The sequence below is a fragment of the Brachyhypopomus gauderio genome, chromosome 13 (genome assembly GCF_052324685.1).
Source record: "Brachyhypopomus gauderio isolate BG-103 chromosome 13, BGAUD_0.2, whole genome shotgun sequence".
In the NCBI taxonomy this organism is placed as follows: Eukaryota; Metazoa; Chordata; class Actinopteri; order Gymnotiformes; family Hypopomidae; genus Brachyhypopomus; species Brachyhypopomus gauderio.
In genome coordinates this window covers 23,903,653-23,928,205 of record NC_135223.1, presented here as the reverse complement: position 1 = coordinate 23,928,205, position 24,553 = coordinate 23,903,653, and the positions used below count along the sequence as shown (strand labels likewise).

The 24,553-nt window shown below is 42.0% G+C and overlaps 2 protein-coding genes and 2 long non-coding RNA genes across 4 annotated transcripts; 3 read left to right on the top strand and 1 right to left on the bottom strand.

The window, feature by feature from the left end:
- Window positions 1-354: 354 nt before the first annotated feature.
- Window positions 355-2,174, top strand: LOC143473923 (uncharacterized). The gene is made up of 3 exons (XR_013120647.1): window positions 355-1,406; window positions 1,731-1,855; window positions 2,074-2,174. It is a non-coding gene; the product is annotated as an uncharacterized LOC143473923 (long non-coding RNA).
- Window positions 2,175-2,469: 295 nt separating this feature from the next.
- Window positions 2,470-5,596, top strand: LOC143473243 (uncharacterized). The gene is made up of 6 exons (XM_076970137.1): window positions 2,470-2,604; window positions 3,839-3,988; window positions 4,701-4,806; window positions 4,914-5,030; window positions 5,111-5,189; window positions 5,334-5,596. The coding sequence occupies exons 2-6, from the start codon at window positions 3,897-3,899 to the stop codon at window positions 5,423-5,425; spliced, it is 486 nt and encodes a 161-aa protein (XP_076826252.1). The 5' UTR covers window positions 2,470-2,604; window positions 3,839-3,896; the 3' UTR covers window positions 5,426-5,596.
- A 513-nt stretch (window positions 5,597-6,109) lies between these two features.
- Window positions 6,110-23,952, top strand: LOC143474409 (uncharacterized). Its single transcript, XR_013120754.1, has 3 exons — window positions 6,110-6,225; window positions 6,483-6,571; window positions 23,448-23,952. It is a non-coding gene; the product is annotated as an uncharacterized LOC143474409 (long non-coding RNA).
- dtx3la (deltex E3 ubiquitin ligase 3L a) lies at window positions 17,912-22,008 on the bottom strand. The gene is made up of 5 exons (XM_076971883.1): window positions 21,747-22,008; window positions 21,471-21,612; window positions 21,222-21,394; window positions 20,598-20,809; window positions 17,912-18,961 (listed from the first exon to the last, which is right to left on the bottom strand). Exons 2-5 carry the CDS (start codon window positions 21,550-21,552, stop codon window positions 18,892-18,894), a joined length of 537 nt encoding a protein of 178 aa, XP_076827998.1. The 5' UTR covers window positions 21,553-21,612; window positions 21,747-22,008; the 3' UTR covers window positions 17,912-18,891.
- Window positions 23,953-24,553: the final 601 nt, after the last annotated feature.

Sequence of the window (24,553 nt, the reverse complement as noted above, 5' to 3'; positions counted from 1 at the left end):
GCGGTTTATTGTGGTACTTCTGCATGTTTTTAATTTTTTTTCTTAAAAAAAAATAAATGTATAATAATGAACTTATTATTAAAAAGGAATAACTATTATTGAATAAAGTAATATATATATATATTCATATATTTTTAGTAAGTTGCGTACTAAAATTCTATAACCACAGTATGTTTTTTGTTTACTTAGATGTTATGAATTGATTAATCGAAATGACGTCACAATACATGACGTTGGTAAGTAGTAGAATTCCGTTTCTATAGTAACGACATAACACAACATAACCGAACGTATATAAGGCCGCACGTCAAGGCAGTCGACACCAGTGTGATATTTGTTGAGAAAAAGGAAAGACTGTACAGCATCACAGCTGAACATACAACTAATTAACACAGTAGTGGACAGTGGATAGTTATAAGAAAGAAGATGGACTGCAGTATACAGACTGAGATGGAAAGTGAAATTCTGAAAAGAAGTGAGGAACAAACAAAGGATTACACACAGACGCTGAGTGAACAGGAGGAGATGTTCAAGATGACAATTGAAAATATGATATCCAGGATTAATAAAGCCACAGATCAAATAGACACAGAGATGACAAAAAACAGAGAGATGGTCAGTGAGTACAAGAAGATGGAAAAGGAATGGGCAAGAGAGAGAGAAGAAATGAAGAACAGACTTAAGGAACTGGAGGATGAAAAGAGGGTGGTTGAAGAGGAGAGGAAGCTAATGGAGGAGGAGTGTATAAAGGAGATGAGAAGGTTGGCCGAGTACACAGCGAGGGAGGAGCTGGAGAAGATCAAGCTTAGGCACGAGATCTTCTTCTACCAGGAAAACGAAAAGGCACGACTGAGGGAAGTAGAAGAACTTAGACAAAAGATGAAGGAGAATGAAAAGATAAAGGGGGAGCTAGAAGAAGAGTTGAGAAGGAATAAGGCTTCATGCCGCCTGAAGCAAATGGTGGCTAGAGCGTTTGTGAAGAAAGACGGAAAACCTGAGGGCTCTGAGAAGAGAACTCTGGGACGATGGTGGAGGAGCATATGGCGAAAATGGTTCAAGCACTGAAGTGAAAGTGTGAGGAACCGCACATGATCTCCGTGTAGATGCGGTTCACCTGCCGCTCATCGCGCCTCCCCATCGCAACTATTTAATCTTCCCCCTCACTCTTCTTGTGAAGTATCGGTGCCATGCCACGTACCGAGCGGTCTCTCCGTGTTACTGCCTTCCCCGTGTACCGACCTCTGATCTCCTCCTAGACCTCGTCCCCTGCCTAGTCCCTCTGAACCAGAACCATATATAGAGAGTCGCGCCATCTCCGTTCACTCCAACGGACCCGTTTGATTACAACAAATACGAGCAGCGCAGTCAAGCTGGACCAGTGGACCATCTGTGATACACTTTTACAGGTTAGTACGCTTTAAAATCTGATTGTGTATTATAACTTATAATTTATAAGGACATCAGAATCAAATTAACATGTGCGTTAAAATGTGAATTAAAGCATTTTAGTGAATTATCCACCTCTTAATAAGCAGATTTACTTGTAGGAGTAATGATTAGTCCAAATGTTTCTGTCTAATGGGCTTGATGGCACATTTGGAGCTGTTTGGGGGTTGTTGGATTTTGAAGCTCGGCTACTGGAGTTGTTTTTCACCTTTGTGGATTGGCTCTTGCTTCCAAGCTGACCATCTTTTAACCGTTTCTTCTTTCTGTCATTTCGTATTGTGCAGGGGGCTTCCTCTTTCTGAGTGCGGGGCGATGCACAAAAATGGTGCAAACAGCATCTGCTCTCAGCCTAGTCTTGCCGTTTGGTTCTGATGAACTGGTCTGCCTCAAAATTTGCCTGCAGAGTGATGTGAGTTTACTCCTCACACATGACAACTCAGTTTTGTCTACCCATATACATATCCCATAGTGGGTGAATACACAGTATTAGAGAACACTTACTGGATACGTATACACTCATTACACGTATAAAAAAACAACCAAGGATGTGTAACAAATTCAAATTCATATCACATCAATACTCATAATAATCATTTTCTCCTGTATTTTTCTCCTCTCTCTCTTTAGGCCAAAGAACCACAGGGGATTCAATGGAGCTGCAACTAGATGGCACCCTCACCTGTTTGATAGCTCTGTGATCATTGTTTAAATAAAGACGGCTATTATCCGCACTTGGATCCTTGTCTGCCTGATTAGTACGTTACAGAAAGGGTAGTAAACGAACCTGTGCCCTAGAGAGATTAGAAATAATAATATGGCATTTCATAATAATAATAATAATAAACACATTTTATGAACTTATTCATTTTGGTTGGATGTGCCATTGCCACAGAGGACACGCTGATGCCAACTCCTATCTGAGGTTCACCACCTGCACTGATGGGACTGTGACTGCTTGGCCTGGAATTAGAACTATAACTATAGAACTATATTTGGATTATAAATACAGACTTCTGCTAACGGGTCACCCAATGGAGGATGGGTTCGCTTTTGAGTCTTGGTCCTCCTGAGGTTTCTTCCTAATCCCCACCATCATAGGGAGTTTTTCCTCACCACTGTCATCTCTGTCGCTCATTAGGGATCTGGACCCATACAATTGTAAAGCTGCTTTGTGATGTGTTTTTAAGCATTCAAGTGTCTCTCCAAACTGAATTATGTCGCTAGTCTCGCGAGAATGGCAACCTGCAGTAGCCCGAGTGTCAGTTCTCGTGAGATTAGCGCTGACAGCGGGAACAACAAACCCGAAAAACTAATCAGAGATGGATGAATGTAACGAGAGAGAAGGTGTTTCTAACAAAAAAGTGAAGACGTCGTGTAAAATATAAGGGGTCCTGGACCTTGATTGGGTCCTTGGTTTAATACACTATTAAATAGCAATACTATTATTAATAGTAATACTATTAAATAGTAACAATAATAACTGAAATAATATAATAATTATAATATAGAAGAAATACATTTGTTTTGCATTTTTATTGTAGGTAGATCATTTTGACTAGGTCATCTTATAAGTAGCTCACAAGCTGAAAAGGTGTGGGCACCCCTGAGCTACACCATACTGGAGCGAATGAGCGCTCGTACCGCCTCAGATACACCAACATACACACACATTAACCACTCCCCGGTTATTATCTGACTATCCAAGTCAGTATGTGCTGATATAGCTACACTTTATTTTTGTTTTCATGTTCTACGACGTTTTTTCTTTCTTCTAAATTATGTATAGAATTTACTGAAGAAGTCTAATTACTGAAGAAGTCTTTCTTGAAATGATCGCTGTATTTTGTCATATCACTTATATATCGTACCCGAGAATACCCTTTAATATTATATAGACTAAAATAACTTTCAATTGGTTTCAGAGGCTCCATCAAAGGTGTATATATTACACGATGAGTCAGTTACTCACCTACCTCATTGATGCTCAGAACAAAGCAGTGAACTTTAAATTCATCTGCGCCATTGCAAAAACTGAAAAAAGTACCTATCGTAAGAAAATTAAACTGATTTTGTTTCTATCACTTCTGTGGTGTGCATGGACTCTCTTGAAAATGTCAGTAGGCCTATAGGTCAGATCTTATAAGAACTTTATTCAAACCCAATTGACCGTCACAGACGTGAACGTAGGACTTGGTCTAATTACATTTGAGGCAGTTTCCTTTAGAGTTGCTCACATGAGCGTCCTGTGATTGTGATTTAGTCTCTCTCTCTCTCTCTCTCTCTCTCTCTCTCTCTCTCTCTCTCTCTCTCTATGTGTGTGTGTGTGTGTGTGTGTGTGTGTGTGTGTGTGTGTGTGTGTGTGTGTGTGTGTGTGTGTGTGTGTGTGTGTAAGCCATCTAAGGAGTCCTCGCAATACAGGAGTCCTAAGACAGTAGCGAATTTGAATCATCATGCTTCTCACTTGGCTCCTGCTTAACATACTTTTAGGGTCAAGGGAGAAGAGTTTCTCGGGCCCTCTGCATGCACAGTGCAAAGTGGAATGGTAAGACTGGCTTTGTTTGATTCTTTGTTTGAAATGTGTACAATAATCTCTGCCTGGTTTAAGTACACTTCTTTGACAACTGTAATAAGAACTCGGTGTAAAATGAAATAAAAAACCCTAACCACTTGTTGAACCTTAACCAGTTGAACCCTAACCACTGTACTGAGAACAATGGTATTATAGATAATTGCAAACTGGTAATATATATTTCAAGGTAGTTCAAATGGAAAAAAAACTTTATCCATACTCCTGTGCACATTCTCTGTGCAACACTCTCCTCTCTCCCTTGGGTGGAATAGGTCCCTTGATGTGATTTAGACCACACAAAAGCGTGTCTGTTATAGACAAGAAGACTGAGTTTGAAACTTCATGATACGGTCTTCAGTAGTTCACATATTTTATCTGCGCTCCTTCACTTCAAAGTGTACTTGACATTGTCATTTTGTTATTGTTTAGTTGGTTTATGCAATGCTCTTAACGACGAACTAGAAACTAACAGAACTTTCTACCTGATAATGATTAACTCCAAAATATGATAAATAATGTTATAATATGATAACAATGATAGTCTCATCAAATTTCATTTCAAGTTAAATGCGTTCAGTGGTGACTTCTTTTTTGTTCCACTAGATGGCAGCATTTGAATTCAGCATGACTCTAAATCCAATCCTGTACACTACATCACATACTAATGTGCACGTGTCTGTTTCAGGTACTTCAGACTGACCTGCAGGAGAGTGTCCGAGGCCTTGGTCACTCAGATTAAGAAGTGGAGTACTATGTCAAGTTGCATGGGCGGCGAAAAGTGCCTGTACACGGTGTGTGTGTGTGTGTGTGTGTGTGTTACTCCAGAGATAAATAGAGTTAAGAACTGTAAACTGAATTTGTACCAAACTGCAAGTTCTCTTTCTTTTTGCATTTATAGCTGCGGTCAGCGTCTGTCCACTTCATTGCAGCAAAACACACGACACCAGCAACCAAGCATGTGGAGGACATCAACTTCAGACTGGTCTCTTATGGATTTACACACTGCCACATATCAGTGCGTATTTTATTAGATTTGCATTTTTCTTCATTGTGTTGTGCATCGATGTTTGTCAGCAACATATACTCTTTCCACAGGCAATGTCAGTCTCAGAAACCTGGTATGCTGTTTTAGACCATGGCACCAATTACTGCAATCTCTACAACTTAATTGAGGGTAATTAAAAATATTTAGTCCCTTGCAGTGACACAACCAAATATATAGAGCCTTCAGTACCTATGGAAATACATCTCTGTATGTTTTACCTGACGCAAGCCAAAACAAACTTGTGGTTTCTGACTCGTTTCCTCCAATATGTAGGAAGTGGTCTGGCTGGGACTCTAGGTTATAAGGAAATCACCAGTGACTTCATGTGCACCCAGCGATCTTCTGCAAACTGCACTGTGTACTAAGAGTCTCCTGCTTGCAAAACAAATGCCAGCTTCATGTAATCCCATGAGTGGAGCGCAGCAGTATTATAGGAATTACTCTCATAATCTTTATACATATACAGCAAAGTTCACTGTGCATTTCACTGTGAATAAGGCTGTAGCTATAGCAAGCTGTATTTGAAGAACATATTTATATCCCTCTATTGCATGAATTATTATTTAACCATCATAAAAATGTTTTAATGTGTTTTAACTGTGTAAAAATGCTTTTTTTAATGGAATTAAAATTAAAGGATGTTTAGAGCATTTTAGGAGTTTGCCTCTTGCCTTTTGCCAAAGTTTGAATCAGTATAGGTATTTTATCTGATCTGCTTTCCATAGCACAAAGGAAACTTTTAGGGGCAAATATGGTCCTTATTGCTGGTGAACTGAGGCACCGTCTTCCAAGAGACATTGTTCTTTCTGACACGTAGAGCATTTTTTCTCTTAAAGACTGTGGTGCTGTGCAGATCTGCTCCCCACCGTGCAGATCGGAGGGCAGCTTTTATTAGGACAGCAATATGCTCACGCCAGCTTGGCCATCCATCACAGAGAATCCCACGATCATCACGGAGCCACTCACACCACTCCGTTTTTCAACAATTCTGCCTGTAATGGCTTATGTTGACCTGTAGAGGGCAATGTCGGTAAACTCTGCCATAGCCCCTCATCTGACGGTAAAAGAAGAACAAAGAGTATTTTTTTATGAGGAAATTTATACACTTTTAAACAACTTAAGAACTGCAAATTTTCTCTATTTTCCAGTATCACTACCATCAGCGGTAAGAAATATTATAATATTATTTTTTTGATAAGACGGTCATGTTGGTCATGTTTATTAATTTTCAGACAAACACTCTGCAAAGTAGCTATAGTCATGCCTAGCAATATTATATTGTTTGCTTGCGATCTGATATAGTCTTAGTAATGAGAGGCAAAATGTATGATGTTGGATGCTGAAGGCTCTAAACAGGCTTACATTTTCTGTCAGGATACTGAGGAACGTTTCTCTTTTACTTTGTCTTCGTTGTTGGTGTAGTCTAGGCCTCTGACTGAACTGTGACTGTCGACACATGTAATGGGTCAAGATAGAGCCAGGATCATAAACACAAATTAATTTTAAAGCAGGTAATGAACCAAACATATTTTCATTCATTAAGGTCATAAAAATCCATTCAAGTACACCTACACCAAAGAATACACACAAACACACACACTCTCTCTCTCTCTCTCTCTCTCTCTCTCTCTCTCTCTCTCTCTCTCTCTCTCCATCCCTCCTTTTCTTAACACTTATGACTGCTCTTGAATAGCAGCTCCATTGTAGAATTTGTGACATGCGACAACCCGTTTTCCTGCCGGCTAACTCTACTCTCAGAGTGATGAAATTTGTCATTGATGAAAGAGTGCAAAATCTTCTCAAAACCAATTAAAGGGTCCCTGGACCTTGAGGGCAGTGACCAGCAGTGTGACACGGGCCCCACACAGCCAGTGGATTGAGGTAATCAGAGCCGGGCTATTGAACAATATTGAAAAGCACAACAATAACATACAGTAAATCACTGTGAGAGCGATGGTGCAAATGTGCTCCCAAGGACAAACAGAACTCACCTTGCAACATGCTTTTCACCCTCTTTCACCTTTATGTTCTTCCGCTTTCCCAAAGCGTCTTGAGCTCTAGTGTTTGTTCACTACAGTTGCTAGAAATATGAAATCAGTCTGTGTGGTCAAATTGGATATCTAGGTCTATAGTAGTTTGCTTATTACCTTTCGGGGTAATTAAACGAGTGCAATTAAACAACACATATTGCTTTTGGAACTTTTTTTTTTTTTTGAATGAATGCTATTCTGAACAATTCTGAGCATGCAAACCATACATACAAGATCTAGGAAGTGTGGATGCGGTGTGTCAAAACAAGGCGAAATTTTAGCACGCTTAATTTACACACTTCAGCAGGATGAATTCCGAGACGTTTCACATCAGAGATGTATGAGTGTCCTTTAGTCAGACCTTATCAGTCAGTTGGCACAAGTCACATTTGACACGCTGTGGTATGTGAAGGGAGTAATGGATCTGAAGGGATTTCTGCTTGCGCCCCAGTCAATAACACTGAACCACCCCCCAAAAACAACCACCACCACTGAGACCCCCGCACATTAGACCACCTGTGACATTGAGAAGACAGATTTCTCCACGATCAAGACCCGGGCAATGACATACTCTTGCATACCCCCATCCAATGGCGTTTCAGCGAGGTGAAATTTCCACATGTAATTATGCGTCCGGTGCAGATGAGATGTGACTGGTGTCTCAGCATGGCCTGTGCTCCCCCAGGGCTCAGGCGGGCGTGGATCTTCTGACAGCGTCATGCTCGTCCTCGCCATATGCCCGCCTTTCCTTCCTCTTCACTGGGCCTGTCAGTAGCGCTCATGTCTCATCCTGACTGGGGTAAATATCTCCTCGAAATGTGACAACCGTCACTGTGTTCTGTTACAACCGTAACTTAGGATGACTACGCTTGGAAGGATGCCTCTGGTAAAGTGATAGACAAAAGGAAGTCTTCCTACCACTGAATGTGGTTTCTCTCCACATTCATGGTCATGTAAAAATGTTTTTGGCTGTTCAGTCTCGTTAATATCAGATCAGTCCATTATTGACAATCCTTGGAGAAATTTGCGCTAAGGGTCTTGAAGACATCTGCGAAGATTTGCTTTTTGTCACTGATTCATGTACCACCAAATGAGAACTGAGAAATAAGAAGGCATCCCCACCTTTTCTACTGCTGTTTCATGGCTTTCATGATGAACATATCACCCTCAATTAGAATGCAGAGCAGATTCCCCATTTAAGGTGCTCATTTATTGAGGTGGTTGCTGGTGATTTTTTTTTTTTTTTTAGACTTTAGCGTTTTAATGAAATTCTCCACTCATGATTTCATTTGGCCTAGGTGCTAATGGCAAGCCAAGTAATAATTACACTGAAATATTAATTCAGCCCTTGAGACAGAGCCATGAATCACCAGCGTGACCATGTCGAACATAAGCGCTTGTCCGTTTTTTTTCTTCTGCCCAACTAGACAAATTGAAATGACAAATAATTGCAATTCACCTTTCCGAGGGCCGAACCTGTATCGTATTTTTTTAAAAGTGCTTTTGGGAGGGAGTGGCTGAGGAAAGGTGGAGAGCGATGAGGTCCATTTGTTACAAAGGCTTAATGACAGCAAGAGCGTGAGATCAAGGGTAATACTCTCACCGGTGTTGTGGATGAAGGAACGCTATACGCGTGATGATGGGGTGGTGTGTAGATACCATCACACTATACATAACTTCCTCAAATGAAGCTTTTTCTTCTGTCTCATCTGTAATGACTGAAACTTTGATTTTGCTTTCAAGAATATTTGTGTTTTTGTTCCTGTTTCATACGAGTGCTTTGTCAAATATTAAGTACTCCTTAATATTAAGGAGTACTCCTAATTAAGTACTCATTTAATATTGCTTTAACCCACATTGCCTGGTTGAGTAATATTCTGATAGCATCAGCATTTTATCTTATCTTTTTGCTGTCTGCACACATGTAATCGTTTCGACCGTCACGATCTGAGTGTCTTAAAACGCTGGTCTCCTGCAGCCACGCGAGCGTGGGTGAAGACCGATAGCCCTGGCGTATGTGAAGATACGCCCTCACCCTCTGCTGCTTGCCCCGTATCTGCGGGCCATCCCTCAGCCTCCGCTCTCCGCTCGGCCCCTATCAGTCACCGGAGCTGGCCCGCCACAACAGCCCCACGCTCTCGGGCGATGGGATTACCGGCAGAGAGCTGGAGGGTGATTGCATTTCCATGTCGTCTCTGCGGTGGGGGATTGGGGGGGGCGGGTGGGTGGGGTACTGGGGCTAAGGTGGGCACAGGTGAAGGCTGCAGCACTCCTGAGAGGGAAGACGTCATGGGTCCGGACAGAGGAGTGGATGTATGACCCGTGTCATCCGGATGTCTGCTCGCCGTTCATCACGGTGCCTCCTGATAAAGGGAGACTGTCGTTTGTGCATCGGTTTGACTTCCATGGGCCATTGTTTGGGGAGAAGGTTCCCAAGGCCACGTTCACTGGAGAGGACACGGCAAGTTGGGATGAACTCACTGGTGTGTCCCTGGTGTGTGTGTGTGTGTGTGTGTGTGTGTGTGTGTGTGTGTTGGTGCACATCTACACGATTCCATAACCTGAAAAGCTCATTATTAAATGTGAGGCTTTAGTTTGGCGACACCTGAAAGTGGCTCGTTGACACTGCAACCTGACCTTGTTGCTTATTTGTGACTTTGAGGCTCCAATCAGTCAGTGGCTAATTGCTTTAATTTGGGACAGTTTGATATATTGGGCTTATCTCAGACACAGATGTGTTGTCTGGTCCATAAATCTCAGCAGAGCAGCGGGCAGCATTCGAGACAGCAGTCATTCAACATACAACTCACAGCCTCCAGTTTGACCAAGGAATTGACCGGGCACATAAATAAACCACAGACCTGGGGTCAGAGGTTACAATGGCGCATGACTTGTCCATCTGTTGTGACTTAAAACACGGCTAGCAAGCCTAACCTTCGATGCCATTCTGCTTCCCACAGGATGAACATCTCCAAAAGGCGTTTATAAAAGCACATATAATCATATAAATATAATGACCCTAGGCTGCGGTAACACAATGAGCAGATGAAAATGATGATCATATTGTGTGAGAGACCACCTTGCAATGCCCCTCAAATCACCCTATAACCCACCTGAAAAGCTCTCTCTCTCTCTCTCTGTCTTCCTCCCTCTCTCTCTATCTCCCTCTCTACATCTGAGATGAGTTATGAAGTCCTCCACACTGCAAATATTATATCCTCTTCACTGTCTTTAAGCCCTATAGACAAAGGAAGCTTAGCCGGGGCATCACGGCTTTAAATGTGGCTCATAAAGTCAGACAGGATGAAGGGAGGGCTAGAGAAGACAAGCCATATGAAATAAAAAATAAAAATGAATACAATGACAGTACCGATTGTTGGGGCCCCACTCAGACCTGGGAGCAGTTGGGCCACTTAGATTTATGGGACCCCTGTTAAGTCAGGAGCGGTGATGGGGACAGCAGAGAGAAAGAGAGATGAGTGCTTGACATTTATTGGAGCTTGGGGAGATGGTCGAGCTGTCAGCGATTGGTTGGTGCCACAGCCTAGTTTGAAGGTTATGTGAAGTCCCAGTCATTAGGAAGACAGACCCACTGTCAGCAGAGATATCCTCCTTGGGTTTCCCCTCCGCTGTGAGAGCAAGAGGGAGATATCTATCAGGCTCCTGTGGAGAGGAAGCCGTTTATTAAGAAATAAAAGGGAGAAGTTCTCCGTCTTGCCCTCAGCCATTCGATGGTGTGGACCAGCCAGCTAAATCTTGGTGTGAGGCAGTTGGCAGCAGCAAACACTCACAGGCCATGCAGTGACAGTGGCATAGCCGCTAATGACGATAGCAGTGCCAGGAAATTATCGGCAACGGACATAAGTGAAAGATAAAATGTGGTCAGCAACAATCACACTGCGGCCTGGTTTATTAGAGCCAGAGAAGGACACGTGGGTTAAATCTTACAGAAAGGATAATACTGCTGCGTTCACAGAGTAATCACACCACCTTTTCCTTTCACTGCCATGTGAATTTACAGCACATCGGGGACATTAGCACATTAATTATTCAGTCTCAATAAGCCAATATCCCACCAGACGTGACCTTTTGATGGTGGACTGCCATGGCTTGCGTGTGTGTACTCTTTTCATAACTTTCATCATCATCTTCCTCCCACACACTCACTCACTGTGTTTATAAAAAGACTAAATGCTCAAATACCACCTAGAAATGCCCATCAGATTAAATATCACAGTTTTCTTGCAAAAATATAAATACACAGGTCGGTGTCTATGTGTCATATCTTGTTATATAGAATATTGGGGTTGAACCTGCATGATGTAATACACTGGTAGATATAAAAATCAGTTTTTTTTTTAAGAATTTGCCCTGACAGTATAGTTTTTGAAATTGATTTTAAAGAAAGAAGAGAGTGAGTGAGTGAGGAAAAGAGAGAAAGAGAGAGGTCATGTCAAATAAAAAGAACATAGGGGAAAAATAACACAGAATAGCTCTCAGTGCATTCAGTTGAAGAGTAATTTGGAAATGTGACCTTCAGAGAGTCTGCAAAAATGGTGAGAGATGAGAATTTACCATGTTTATATTAAATTCATAAAGAAAAAAAACTTCAGGATAAACTTAATGCGTGGAAAGTTAATACATGTTAACTGTTAGAAGCACGAGGCTCAATCTGAACACCTGTGGATATGTTTGCTCTTCTATCTGAAGTAAAGTTTGAAGGAAACATGTTATTGAAAGTATTGGCAGTGACATGTTCTTAGTAGAGCTAAGACTCCTGATAACTGAACCCAGAATATACCCAGAGCATACACAAATGCGGAGTTTACTTTTGCATCCTAATCATTACACAAGTCCAATTCCATCAGAGGACACGTACTTTACATACTACATACAGCACTCTCAAATGAGTATAGTGTTGTAGAAGTACACAGCAGAGTTGTGTGTTCACAGTCTTCAAGAGAACAGAGTTCACTTTATGTTTAACACGGGCTATAAGAAATGAACTCCTGCTTAATAACTCCTTCTAAAATCACTCCATAAAAATCAGCTCATATCATGAAAATATTTTATGTAAAAAACCTCTTTCATATTAAATAAGCTGTAGGAATGTCACTATTAAAACCTATCTGAGCTCGGTAGCGGATTTAAAACTGTCAAGAATCCATCTTTTCAAAGCCTGTATCCCACTTACAGATCTGGGTAGCACTGTCCCTGTTAGCACACTCTGGAGGGACGCTGGGGGAGACGGAGGGAGAGGGAGTGTGAGAGAGACAGAACAATGCAGGATCGATTCAGGGGAGGCCACCGCTCCTCTTTTCCTATGCTGTGTTACCGTGGCGATTTGTCACCTTAAAGGTCATTAATCACAAAGTGGCGCGGGGAGTTTGGCCAGCTAAGCTTGGTTCTTCGGCTACGCAGAGGAGCAGCTCACGACACAGGGGACGGCGGTGAGCGAGATGTGGGAGGACGTTCGGTGGTCCTCTAGAACAACCCGAAGTTTCGCTCTAAAACGGGAGGCTCTGATCCAGCGAGCTTTCAAAATGAGCAGCCTGTTGTTTTAGTGGCAGGATGTTGAGAAGTTTTGTGGTGTGTTTCAAGTCATTTCGCCTAAATCACACCGGTCTGAAAGGTTTGAACAGCCGTACTACAACCCATCCCACATATTAGCATAGGAAACCTGCATAGGAACCTGCCATTTCTACGGTACAGGGACAGTGATGGCGTTACATTTAATTTTCCCATCTGGATCTAAATTCTTGGTGGTGTGCTATTCTGGTCTTTGTGTCTGTTGCTCCAGCAGTTGTTCCACACCTTTGCTGCCCTTTTATAAAAGTTGGGGGGAAAAGTGGCAGCACGGTTCACTGGTCCCACTGGTCTGCTCTGAAAGATGGAGCATTTCAGCTGGGCTTTATTGGGTCCAATACGCAATGTCTCAGGAAGAATATAGATGTTTCTTCTGCTAAAGAATCACGCAACTCATCTGTGATACCGTAACTGACCACTAATGTGTCACAGTGGAACATAAAGATCAAATTGTCCAAATTGGAGTCTGACAATATGGAACACTGGGACCTCATACATCAGAGCTGCTCGTTTGCGGCAGAATATCTATTCGTAGGTTTCTTTCCAAGCTTTGTCTTTTTACATATACTCCGATTACAAAGGGCATATATACAGACCATAAAGCACAGAATACTGGAAGAGACTCGCTTAACCATTTCTCTGTCATTAGGGACAGCGCCATGTGAGATAATGTGTCTTTGAAAAAAGCACTTCAGTCTATGCCGTATAGTTCATCCTGAAAAGGTCTGAAAAAGAGAACAGCAGAAATAACCCACATATCTCTGCATCTGGCCTCTCACCCAAGGCTCTGCTCCAGCTAAAGGCCACGTGAAGAGAAGGTACAACAATATCAGAGGGTCACATCTGAGTTCTTTTAGAAGCCCCAGTCTCATTCAGCCATAAGAGACATATCAGTGTGTTGTGAGAGTGTGTGTATGGCAGGCAGGCATGGAAAGGGAATAACCTTAGGCCACAAAGAGCCAGTGGGTTATCAGAGTCTGATCTCTGGCTGCTTTGAGGCCACATAGAGCCGGTGGGCTATCAGAGTCTGATCTCCGGCTGCTTTCATTTGGCACAGAGCTGGAAAGAGGCTGTGTGGGCCCGGATGCCCCAGGTGTCTGACGGGTCTCTGTGTCTGATGAAAAGAGTGGAGCCACAAAGAGTTACAGAGGGGACCGGCTCGGACGGCTGCTGGGGTAGGAGCAGGAAGCACAAGGGTTTGTGCTGGTTGGTTACTTTATGAAAGCATGGCGCTGGATACCTCTGAGAGCGCCGATGGGGAGACGGAACTATAAATCACAAAGAGACACAGAAATATATGTCCCTCCCTCTCTTTCACACACAATCTTTCGCTCTCTCAGTCTCAAGCTCTCTTCTTTCCATATATATATATATATATATATATATATATATATATATATATATATATATATATATATATATATATATATATATATATATATATATATATATATACAGTTGTGATCAAATTTATTCAACCCCCACTGAAATAAAGTGTTTTGGCCAGTTTGACATTGATTTTGATCATTTCAGTCATCTTATTTACAATTATATCAAAGAGGCACTTATAAATTAGACAAACATAACATAATATTTACGATGGAATAACCACAAATGTCTTTACTGTGCTCACAGCATTATCAGTTTTATTCAACCCCCTAGTGACATTATTTTTTAGTACTTAGTACAACATCCTTTTCCAGTTATGACAGCTTTCAAGCGTGAAGCATAGCTTGACACAAGTGTCTTGCAGCGACCTATGGGTATCTTAGCCCATTCTTCATGGGCAAAAGCCTCCAGTTCAGTCACATTCTTAGGCTTGCGCACTGCAACTGCCTTCTTTAGGTCCCACCAGAGGTTCTCAATTGGATTTAAGTCTGGTGATTGCGATGGCCACTCTAGAATGTTCCAGCCTTTCATGTTCAACCATGCTCTAGTGGACTTGGATGTGTGCTTCGGATCATTGTCCTGTTGGAAAGTCCAACGTCTCCCAAGCCGCAGGTTTGTGACTGACTCCATCACATTTTCCTCCAAGATCTCCTGGTACTGAAGGGAATTCATGGTACCCTGCACACGTTGAAGCTTTCCTGTACCATTAGAAGCAAAACAGCCCCAAAGCATAATTGACCCCCCGCCATGCTTCACAGTAGGCAAGGTGTTCTTTTGTTCATAAGCCTGGTTCTTCCTTCTCCAAACATAGCGCTGGTCCATTGTCCCAAACAGTTCTAATTTAGTTTCATCTGACCACAGTACACTGTCCCAAAACCTTTGTGGCTTGTCCACATGACTTTTGGCATACTGCAGTCGACTTTTCTTGTTCTTTGGAGTCAGCAAGGGGGTGCGTCTGGGCGTTCTGGCATGGAGGTCTTCGTTATGCAGTGCGCGCCTTATTGTCTGAGCTGAAACTTCAGTGCCCACATCTGACAGGTCTTTTTTCAGTTCCTTAGCAGTCACGCGGGGATTTTTCTCCACATTACGCTTCAGGTAGCGCACAGCAGTCGCGGTCAGGATCTTCTTTCTGCCACGACCAGGTAACGTTTCCACTGTGCCCTTTAACTTGAACTTGCGAATGATACTTCCGATAGTGTCTCTTGGAATATTTAACAACTTCGCAATCTTTTTATATCCATTGCCATTCTTGTGAAGAGCAATAACCTCTTCTCTTGTCTTCTGGGACCATTCTCTTGCCTTCACCATGCTTGGAAACACACCAGTAGATGTCTAGAAGGAGCTGAGTATCACAGTCCTTTTAAATCTGCCTAATTGGTGCTTATCATGCTTGATTGCTGCTCGTTGACATCCACAGATGTTTTCAATACCTGATGGAAAACACTGGAATGAACCTCTGTTCTTAGGAGTGGTAGTCGTAAAGGGGTTGAATAATTGTGTCAATGAAGAAATCACAAAAAGGCCATTTAATACTTTATGACAAAAAAAATTGATGCTATCTTAGTTGCATTTAGTTCTTTAACAAGTCCTTGTAAGATTTCATTATGAACACAATTACAAATGTGCACTGAATTCCATAAAACCCTTCGCAGCATTGGGGGTTGAATAAATTTGATCACAACTGTATATATTTATTTTTTTCAAGCATTAGCATGCATTTATATGTGATTTATGTTATGTGTATATATAATTTAACAACATCAGCAATATTATTTAACATAATTTTAACTATTACCCCATATGTAGAGTGCACATGTACTTGTAACTGTATACATACTCATTATCCAAACCCAAACATTTACAGTTATTGAAAAAAGTCTCCTCATTCTGGCCTAAGGCAAGCCTCCACTTAACATTTTCAGTTTTCTGTGTAATTTGTGTCTATGATTTGGGCCAGACGACAGCCTAAAGCTAAAGTTTCATGGCATAAGTACAAAAGAACCAGTGGCTAAAACACTCAATCCATCTCTCCGTGAAGATTTATCTCTTCATAAACCCTTTTCCTTTGCAAGATTGACTCCCCTCACCTTTGCAGCAAGCACGTTCCTTTTTTTGTTACGGATTACGATTCAAGCTAAAGCAATGTGTATCGTCACTCGTCTTCTCTGCCAGCAAGGTTTATAGGGCCTGTAAAAAGGACACCCGTGACACAAATGGGATGCACTACCTCTGTCACAACAAAACCGGCTCACTTTGATGGCTCACAGACTCTCATGACGCCTATACCATGATAAACAACAACAACAACAACAACAACAGCAGCACAATGTCACCGTGGATGTCATTCGCTTCGCTATCTGTTGCTGTGAACAAAAGGGGCCATCATGATTGTACAACGTTGTTGGTCAAACTGGGCAGCACCCCAATGGTGTTGCGTTATCTCGGATAGGAAACATCCAGTTGAAAGGGTGTAGATTAACTTCAAATATGTATCGAGAATTCTTGGAATTTGGCGCATCTTGTCCTAGCCCTAGCACTATAGTAGCACACGTCAAGCTAAAGAATTATTCATTAGTTTACCTCAACTAAACCTTTGTGCATTCCTGATGTTTGCATGTGGTGACAAAAGCCAGTTAAGCCAGTGGCATTTTGATTGGCTCTATGCCAACTTCCTCAGCCGCATTGTGCGTTCCAGCAAAGCAGAGCGTTTGCCTCAGAAGGTCTCCTCCGTCACGGCCCACCCAAGGGTGAGAGGAGTGTGATTTGATTCTGGTTTACAGGGCTTATGGAGAAGAGAGAAGGTGACTTTTTGCGTTTGTCTGTGCAGGCCCGGTTACTGCATCCATCTTCAGTGCATGTGATTCTGCACTTTTAATTAACAGCTTCACACTCTGCTTTGTCTTCTAAAAAGGATAAAGTCTAATTGTGCCCCAAATTAAAGAACCTAATGAAAACAAGCCCAAAGCCCATTCATCACAACTAACTAGGGAGCTGAAGACCATTTAGCTCCCGCACAAGAGTGGAGACATGGAGCCCAGCGGTGAGCAATGTGAATGAGTTCTGCTATGAGTGTGCGCCTTGTTTGTATCAGTAACACACCTGCGGGCTTCCTTCTTTGAAGTAATCATTAGCAAAGGATGGTTTCCGTTCATAACCAGCATTTGTACTGATAAGAAAACCTTATGAATTGTCTGTATTATCAAACATTTAACACACAGGGCCAAAGAAACAAATAACCACAGAACTAAATGACAGCGGCTTCCCCCAAACAGTTACAGGACGGCAGCCAGAGCAGCTGCCTCGTGTTCTGATCTTAGCGAAGCACGGAGGCCTATTCGCTTCGTGTGCACATGATGGTGACACGACCAGATGGAGGTTCGATGGTGTTGCTCCTCTGGGCATTCAATACCAGAAGGGAGAAGAGGCACAGCTGAGGGAGAAAGGGGTTATGGGGGCTGGGGAGGAAAAGGTGATGTAGAACAGCTAGATTTGATAGCTGTCACAACGGCACTGCTGGCTGACAGTTGGGACAGATGACTCCTGGTGGATCGTCCAGGAGAAAGTGGTTTAAGAATGCCCGTGGAGATGACAGAGACCTCTTTAATGGGGCCCGCCAATCCGATTAGACTTTATTGTCTGTATGAAGCCCAGCCCATAATTCAGTTTGAGGAGAACAGAGGGGCCTCCGTCATCCTGGGAAAGTTCATAGTCTGCAATCTGCCGGACGGGTAGCAGACATACAAAAACATATACCCATGGTATTTATTCCACCGGGGAGGCCACCGAGGCTTCTTTCAGCCTAGCTTGAGAAAGTATAGATCTATAATGAATCAATACTGATCAAAATTAATGGATTGTAGACATTTAATTAGGTGTTTTAATATACAATCTTTATCTTTTTGCATGGAGAGTCAAATGTCATTGTCCCACAAGCCAAAGGAGAAAATCACATTATTTTATAATTAATACCTATTTAGATTTAATTAGCACTAAACTAGGTACATAGGTAAGTATTAAAATGGGTAAGTCATACAATCTTAGAAAATCTAAGTTTCATAATGTGGAGATCAAGAAGAGAGAGCAGCCGAAAAATAAAGCAGACAACCCCAGGAGAGATCTGCTTCTGCTAGGTCTTCTCACCATGCGACTGGTTACAAACCGATAACTGATCAACTGAAACTGACCACATGGTAACAAATAACAGAGGTTTAACCCACAGTTCCAGCAGGCAGGAACATTAGAGGTAGTGAGATTAGAGGTTCTGAGGAACCACTGCCTTCATAGTTTGTCCAGTGCACCTGGTTCAGCTCGAGGGCACTGAAGCGAAGATACGTTGGAAGCAGAGAACACTTCAACAAGCTTTTCTGACTACACGAAAAGCTTTATGATTAATTTAAAAGAAAATAATATATACAATTAATTATGTTTAAGAAATTAAATAAAGATAATTTGAGGACACAATAAACCTTCCTGTAGACTATAATCAGAAAGTGTTAACACTAGTTAACTCTAGTGTTAACAAGGAAGTTCACTAGTAGTGGCAAAAGTCCCTTTCTATTTTCAACAAACATTTGAGCGCAATTATCACATAGATTGTCAAACAGTAGTAGCATTCCATGCAACATAACTCAGAGGATCTCGTGTAGCAGCAGTGTACTGTCCATATCAAGCACAACAGACCCTCCTTACTACTGTTAGCAATGATTGTATATTCCTTCACATTGTATACAGAAGCAGCCTACACTAATAGGAACTCACAAGTGAACCACTGTGAATCCTTGAATCCCAAGTTCCCAAATGCAGTTCGCCATCCAGAGCTTCTGGTCTTAATCGATCCCTTTAGATTTTAGTATCTTCTTCACTGTTTTCAGGTAGTTTGGATCTGGATAGCAGTCGCTAAGAAAGAGAACAGGTTAAGAAGAGGTTAAGGACAAATATGCACAACTCTTATTTAGGGGAAATATCAGGCACATGTATGTATATATGAAGCCCTTGGCTTGCACAGCTGATGAAGGACCTCTGTCTGACATGTCACTTTATGTAGTTCACTACAACTTCTTAGACTTTAGGTTCTTCAGAATAAGAGTCCTGGACTCTCACCCCTCACACACTCTTTAGGTTCTTCAGAGTAAGAGTCCTGGACTCTCACCCCTCACACACTCTTTAGGTTCTTCAGAATAAGAGTCCTGGACTCTCACACCTCACACACTCTTTAGGTTCTTCAGAATAAGAGTCCTGGACTCTCACCCCTCACACACTCTTTAGGTTCTTCAGAATAAGAGTCCTGGACTCTCACACCTCACACACTCTTTAGGTTCTTCAGAATAAGAGTCCTGGACTCTCACCCCTCACACACTCTATAGGTTCTTCAGAATAAGAGTCCTGGACTCTCACACCTCATACACTCTTTAGGTTCTTCAGAGTAAGAGTCCTGGACTCTCACCCCTCACACACTCTTTAGGTTCTTCAGAGTAAGAGTCCTGGACTCTCACCCCTCACACACTCTATAGGTTCTTCAGAGTAAGAGTCCTGGACTCTCACCCCTCACACACTCTTTAGGTTCTTCAGAATAAGAGTCCTGGACTCTCACCCCTCACACACTCTTTAGGTTCTTCAGAGTAAGAGTCCTGGACTCTCACCCCTCACACACTCTTTAGGTTCTTCAGAATAAGAGTCCTGGACTCTCACCCCTCACACACTCTTTAGGTTCTTCAGAATAAGAGTCCTGGACTCTCACCCCTCACACACTCTTGGTTCTCTTATGCAGCTTCAGGACGCAGGTGCCTTGGATACTTTTCCATATGCAGAGAAGTTGTAGAGCGAGAAACTAAAGTAAAGAAAACTATTTGAAGTATTTGCTGATGGTGCATCTAGATTTGTGTGTGTGTGTGTGTTTGTGTGTGAAAATGAATACATAGGTTATATAGGTTACTCAAATTATATTTCACTTAGAAATAAAACTGCATCATCCATTACATTAAAATGCCTTTGTTACTAGTAAGAAAGTTCAGTCAGGTGTGTTCAAACATTTGAGAGAGAGAGAGAGAGAAGTATTAAAAATTGTACAGTTTCCAGAGAAAATGTTCCTGGGCCTGTTGATCCCAGAGTGGCCTGTACATGAATCCCTCTGATCCCTGCACTAACCAGAGTAGTCAACTCATCCACCCTCAAATCACCTTGTATCACTGAAATGTGCTCTATCAATAAACCTCTTTTGTCTTAATCTTGCCTCAAACTCAGGTCCACACCAAAGAGGCTAAACTGCTATTCAAGTCCAAGTCAAATTCTGAATGTGGGAACATAGAAAATTCTGTCGAAATCTTCAAGACCAAGTGAAAATCTGTGTTTTTTAAACTCAGTCCAAGTCTCTAGTCATATATTACTAAGTCTAAGACATGTGACCAGTCAGTCCAGTGGGTACTATATCACTGGAACCAACAGTAACCAACCGCATTATACAGATCTCTGTACAATCCGGATCTCTAGCTGTAGGATTCAGATGTCTTCAGGTCTCATTTCCCCCTGTCCTCACCTCTTTGCCCCCCCACTCTCCATGGTTTTTAGGGGAATATCACTGAAGGTGACTCCTTCCTCTCCGGTGTTAGTGGTCGTCACGGTGAATAGCAGCTTGTGATCGAATGCCACCTTCAGCAGTTCATAGACCTTCCTCCCCTCGCTGTTCTGGGGCAGATAGGCCTGTGTGTGCAGCCCACAGTACATCTGACCCGGATTAGGGTGTTTTTCCTTTAGATAAAGGAGGAACAAAAGATACATCAAGCAGAGCATAAAGAACCAAGAGAGAATTTTGCTCCAGTTATGTGGATTTCCATGACTGGGTCAGAAAACTCATAAACATTCTGAAAATTTCCAATTCAGTGCACCATAAACAACACTGAAGGTGGAACAAGATAGCTTCTAAGTGATGGGGGATCTCCATTTATTGTAGCGTCAGTCAATCTACACTGCAGACCTGTGGTTGTGCATGAGAAACAGGCAGAACTACATTCCACACCCTGAGCGAGAGCAGGAAGGAATGGCGGTAAAGAAACCTCCAGCCAAATACAGGTGACTGAAACTATGCCATGCACGCAGGTTTCTGCAGATCGCAATTCCGATAATTATACATAAAGAGAACGGACGGAAAAGCAGAGCTCACCGTTTGTGTTCCGTCCTCAAACACAAAGTCGATCTGTATGGTGTCACTCTTCGGGTATCCTGGTACGCTCCTCCTGTGGACCGTCATTGTCATCTGCCCATCACTGGGTTGGTTTCCATCCACTATTTTGGAGCGCTTCTTAGAATTCCTTGGTCCATTTATGCTGCTTTGAACTGGGAAAAGAGACCTGGTTTCTACAGTGCTGCAGTATCGGTGGGAAGAGGTTGTGAGAGTGTAGAGAGTAGCTACCCTGTTCAGCTAGCGGTGGAGGCCCATCCCCGTTCAAATATCTGTTGCAGTGCATTTTGTCTTTGCTCTGTGCAGAACCCATCGTGTGTTTTACTGACTAAAACCTTCTGACGTATACGAAGAGGGGTGATGTGTCTCAAAGCTAAAACAGGAACAAAGATATATTTATGGTTTACAGTGAACTTAAACTCATTTACAGTTAACATTAACCTCTTGATGAGAAAAAAATAACTCATTTAGATTTATGCTGATTTAATTTCAGAAGACAGCACTTACCATACTGCTGGTAACCTGGTCAGCTGGTTGCCCCACCATAATAACTCAGGAATTCAGATCGCTACATATGTCGTATTATGACAGTATACTAATTACAGTCGTTAATTGCTGAGAGGGAGTGAGAGATGCAGAAAGGTTGTCCTGTTTCTCTTGAGCCCGCATGGACAACACTGCGCAATGACTTCAGGTCTGTGACAGGGCACGTCAACTGTTTTGTGACACAGTCCAGGAGGGTGTGGCATTACAATGAGGGAACCATGTGACACTTCGTGCTGCACATTTCTGCTTCTGCCCTAAGGGAACATACAGATTCACTCAATTCAAAGATGCAATAAAACAACTGTAAGAGCAGTCAAAATCATAAAAGCAAAAAGTATAATAACATTAGCTGGCCAGGAATCATAATGGGGATAGAAAATTATTTCTACATAGTTGTGATTCTTTTATAGTGTGTCACCTCTTTAAAATGTTTTTCTGATGACTTGTGATTTTGAAGTCATTATATTATTGCTTAACAACAATATTTGTCCTTGGATAAAAATAATAATGCTTGGATATTTTGTGCCGGGTGATATTTAAAACACTGAAGATAAAAAGTATCAAAATGATTGAGTTTACCTAATGAGAAGCATTAAACAGAAAAAAAAACATTGATTTGATATGTCAATGTACAATGTTGAATAAATTCTGACTATGTTAAAGCTACATCATACCAGCCAGACACTGAATAGACACAGTCATACCTCAGAACTCAGCATCAGTACAAGAAGGGGCGTTGTGAAGGAATCCACACACATGCCAACAATCATTCTGAAGGTGCACCAGTCAACAATGCACGTATTCTGAAGGCAAGTGGCCTGTATGTTGGCTAGAAAGAATCCAGAAAGCCTCGGAGTGCTAGTGTCAGAGTGGCCAGCTAAAACGTGGAGACACCGTGGAGTATGGAGGTCATGTCATGTTGTGGGGATGCTTTGCCTCAGCAAGGTCCTGGTCATCTAAATCTTAAGATAAAGACATTGTAAGATACTGCAAGACAACCTGCTAAAAGATCTAAAGCTTGGGAGAAAAGGAGATGGCCCCAAGCACAATCCCCAAGCATCACAGTAGTTGAAGTACAGATCTCATTTAAGAATCTGCAGCACTGTTTGGAAAACTGTGGTCTACAGGCTCCATCATAACTGAACAACCTGGAGCAAATCTGTCAGGAAGAATGTCCAAGACTTACTCACAAACAATGTGCAACGCTGGCAGAAATGTACCTCAGCAGACTTAAAGCTATTATTGCGGTAAAAAGTGGTTCTACTGAGTATCATCTGAAGGGTCCGTCCATTTAATTAGGCAACATTTTTCAGTTGACAAATTTTGGTTTTTGACCTTAAATTTTAAAATACACTGCTTGCAAATAAAAACGCAGGCTTGAACAGTCCGTATATCATTTGTAAAATTGTTGAATGACTTTTAAAGGAGTTCCGTGCTTTTGCAGGGTATTGTATAATGCATTGTGTATTTACAATGTCTACTTTGTCACTAACTTGTGGTGCCAAGGATTTAGGGCTTCTGTTGTTTGAGCCACATAGATTCAATAGTACTTAAGTCCGAACAAAACCGGATGTGGTGATAAAACTGGAATCACAGTCTTGCGAGACCTTGAGAAACAGTCCTTCAATAAAGTAAGTCTCTCTTCGTCTTGTTTTCCACGAGGGATGAGGAGAACAGCAGCTGAGATGGTTTTCCGAAGCTGTGGATAACACACCACGTGCCCATGCTGTGGAGGAACACCATGAAGGCTACAGCACTAGGCCTAGGGCAGATTGAAATTAAATCCACCATGTACAAAGCAACTGTAGGCAGGATCCAGTGGCCTTTGTGAAACGTATCTGTTGGGTAATATAAGCCCAGATGGAATTGTCTTTCTATTTGTTCGATAATATAAACAACTCAATCAGAATGCACTATTCCGTTCATTTTTTTAAAACAGCCTTTAACAAGCCTTCATGTGTTCCTGTAGTTCAGCTGGTAGAGCAGACTGAGTGATCACGTTTGTGATTCCCAGGGGTCAAATGCACCGTCGTGCTGATCGAAACACCAATGTAGATGAGTGTGTCCACCAAATGCTGTAAATGCTGGAAAGGGGGTTAAATTCTAAGCGTGTTTCTATTTGCTATTGTATCAAATGAATACATCAAATAAAGTTTTGCTCCCAGCCTTTCGGGGTGTCTGTGATGTAAATCATAAATGTGCGGCATTTTCCACCCGATTGGTGTAGTCATGGCTACACAAACACGTTCTTCATATATGGGTTTCTATTTGTTTGCAGATGATCTAGTGTAGGATATGGGTTGTGTCTACGTAATTATGAATATGAAGGCTACATGCACCTATTTTATTGTTATTGTTAGTCTTCTATTTTTATTTGTATTCTCTTTCTTTCTATTCTCTTTTGTAAAGAACTTTCAGTGACTGCGTTGTACAGGAGGTGTTATATATAGCAACGTGCCTTGCCTTGCTTTGTCTAGATTACATGTATCAAAATTAAAATATAGAAAATTGCTTACCAAGTGTGTGCCACCCACTACTACTCCAGTCCCAACTGTGGGAATTTCCTGTTATGGTCCCATTTAAAGCAAGTCATTCCCTGCTGTCTCAAACCTTATACTCCTGGGCCATCATCATACCTCCTGCCAGAAAAATCGAATTAACCTTGAGGAACATCAATGTCGTACCCCCGTATTTCTGTGAGCCTTCCGCTCCCATTACAAAGAGAAACTGTGCACATGCTTGTGGGTGTGGGTGTGCATCTGGGTGTT

Coding starts and splice junctions, on each gene's coding strand:
- LOC143473243 (XM_076970137.1), top strand. CDS start 3,897: ATGCTTCTCACTTGGCTCCTGCTTAACATACTTTTAGGGTCAAGGGAG. Junction 5,031..5,110: donor TTACACACTGCCACATATCA/GTGCGTATTTTA, acceptor CTCTTTCCACAG/GCAATGTCAGTCTCAGAAAC. Junction 5,190..5,333: donor TCTCTACAACTTAATTGAGG/GTAATTAAAAAT, acceptor TCCAATATGTAG/GAAGTGGTCTGGCTGGGACT.
- dtx3la (XM_076971883.1), bottom strand. CDS start 21,552: ATGGGTTCTGCACAGAGCAAAGACAAAATGCACTGCAACAGATATTTG. Junction 20,810..21,221: donor TTGAGGACGGAACACAAACG/GTGAGCTCTGCT, acceptor CTTTATCTAAAG/GAAAAACACCCTAATCCGGG. Junction 18,962..20,597: donor GAGAGTGGGGGGGCAAAGAG/GTGAGGACAGGG, acceptor TCTCTTTCTTAG/CGACTGCTATCCAGATCCAA.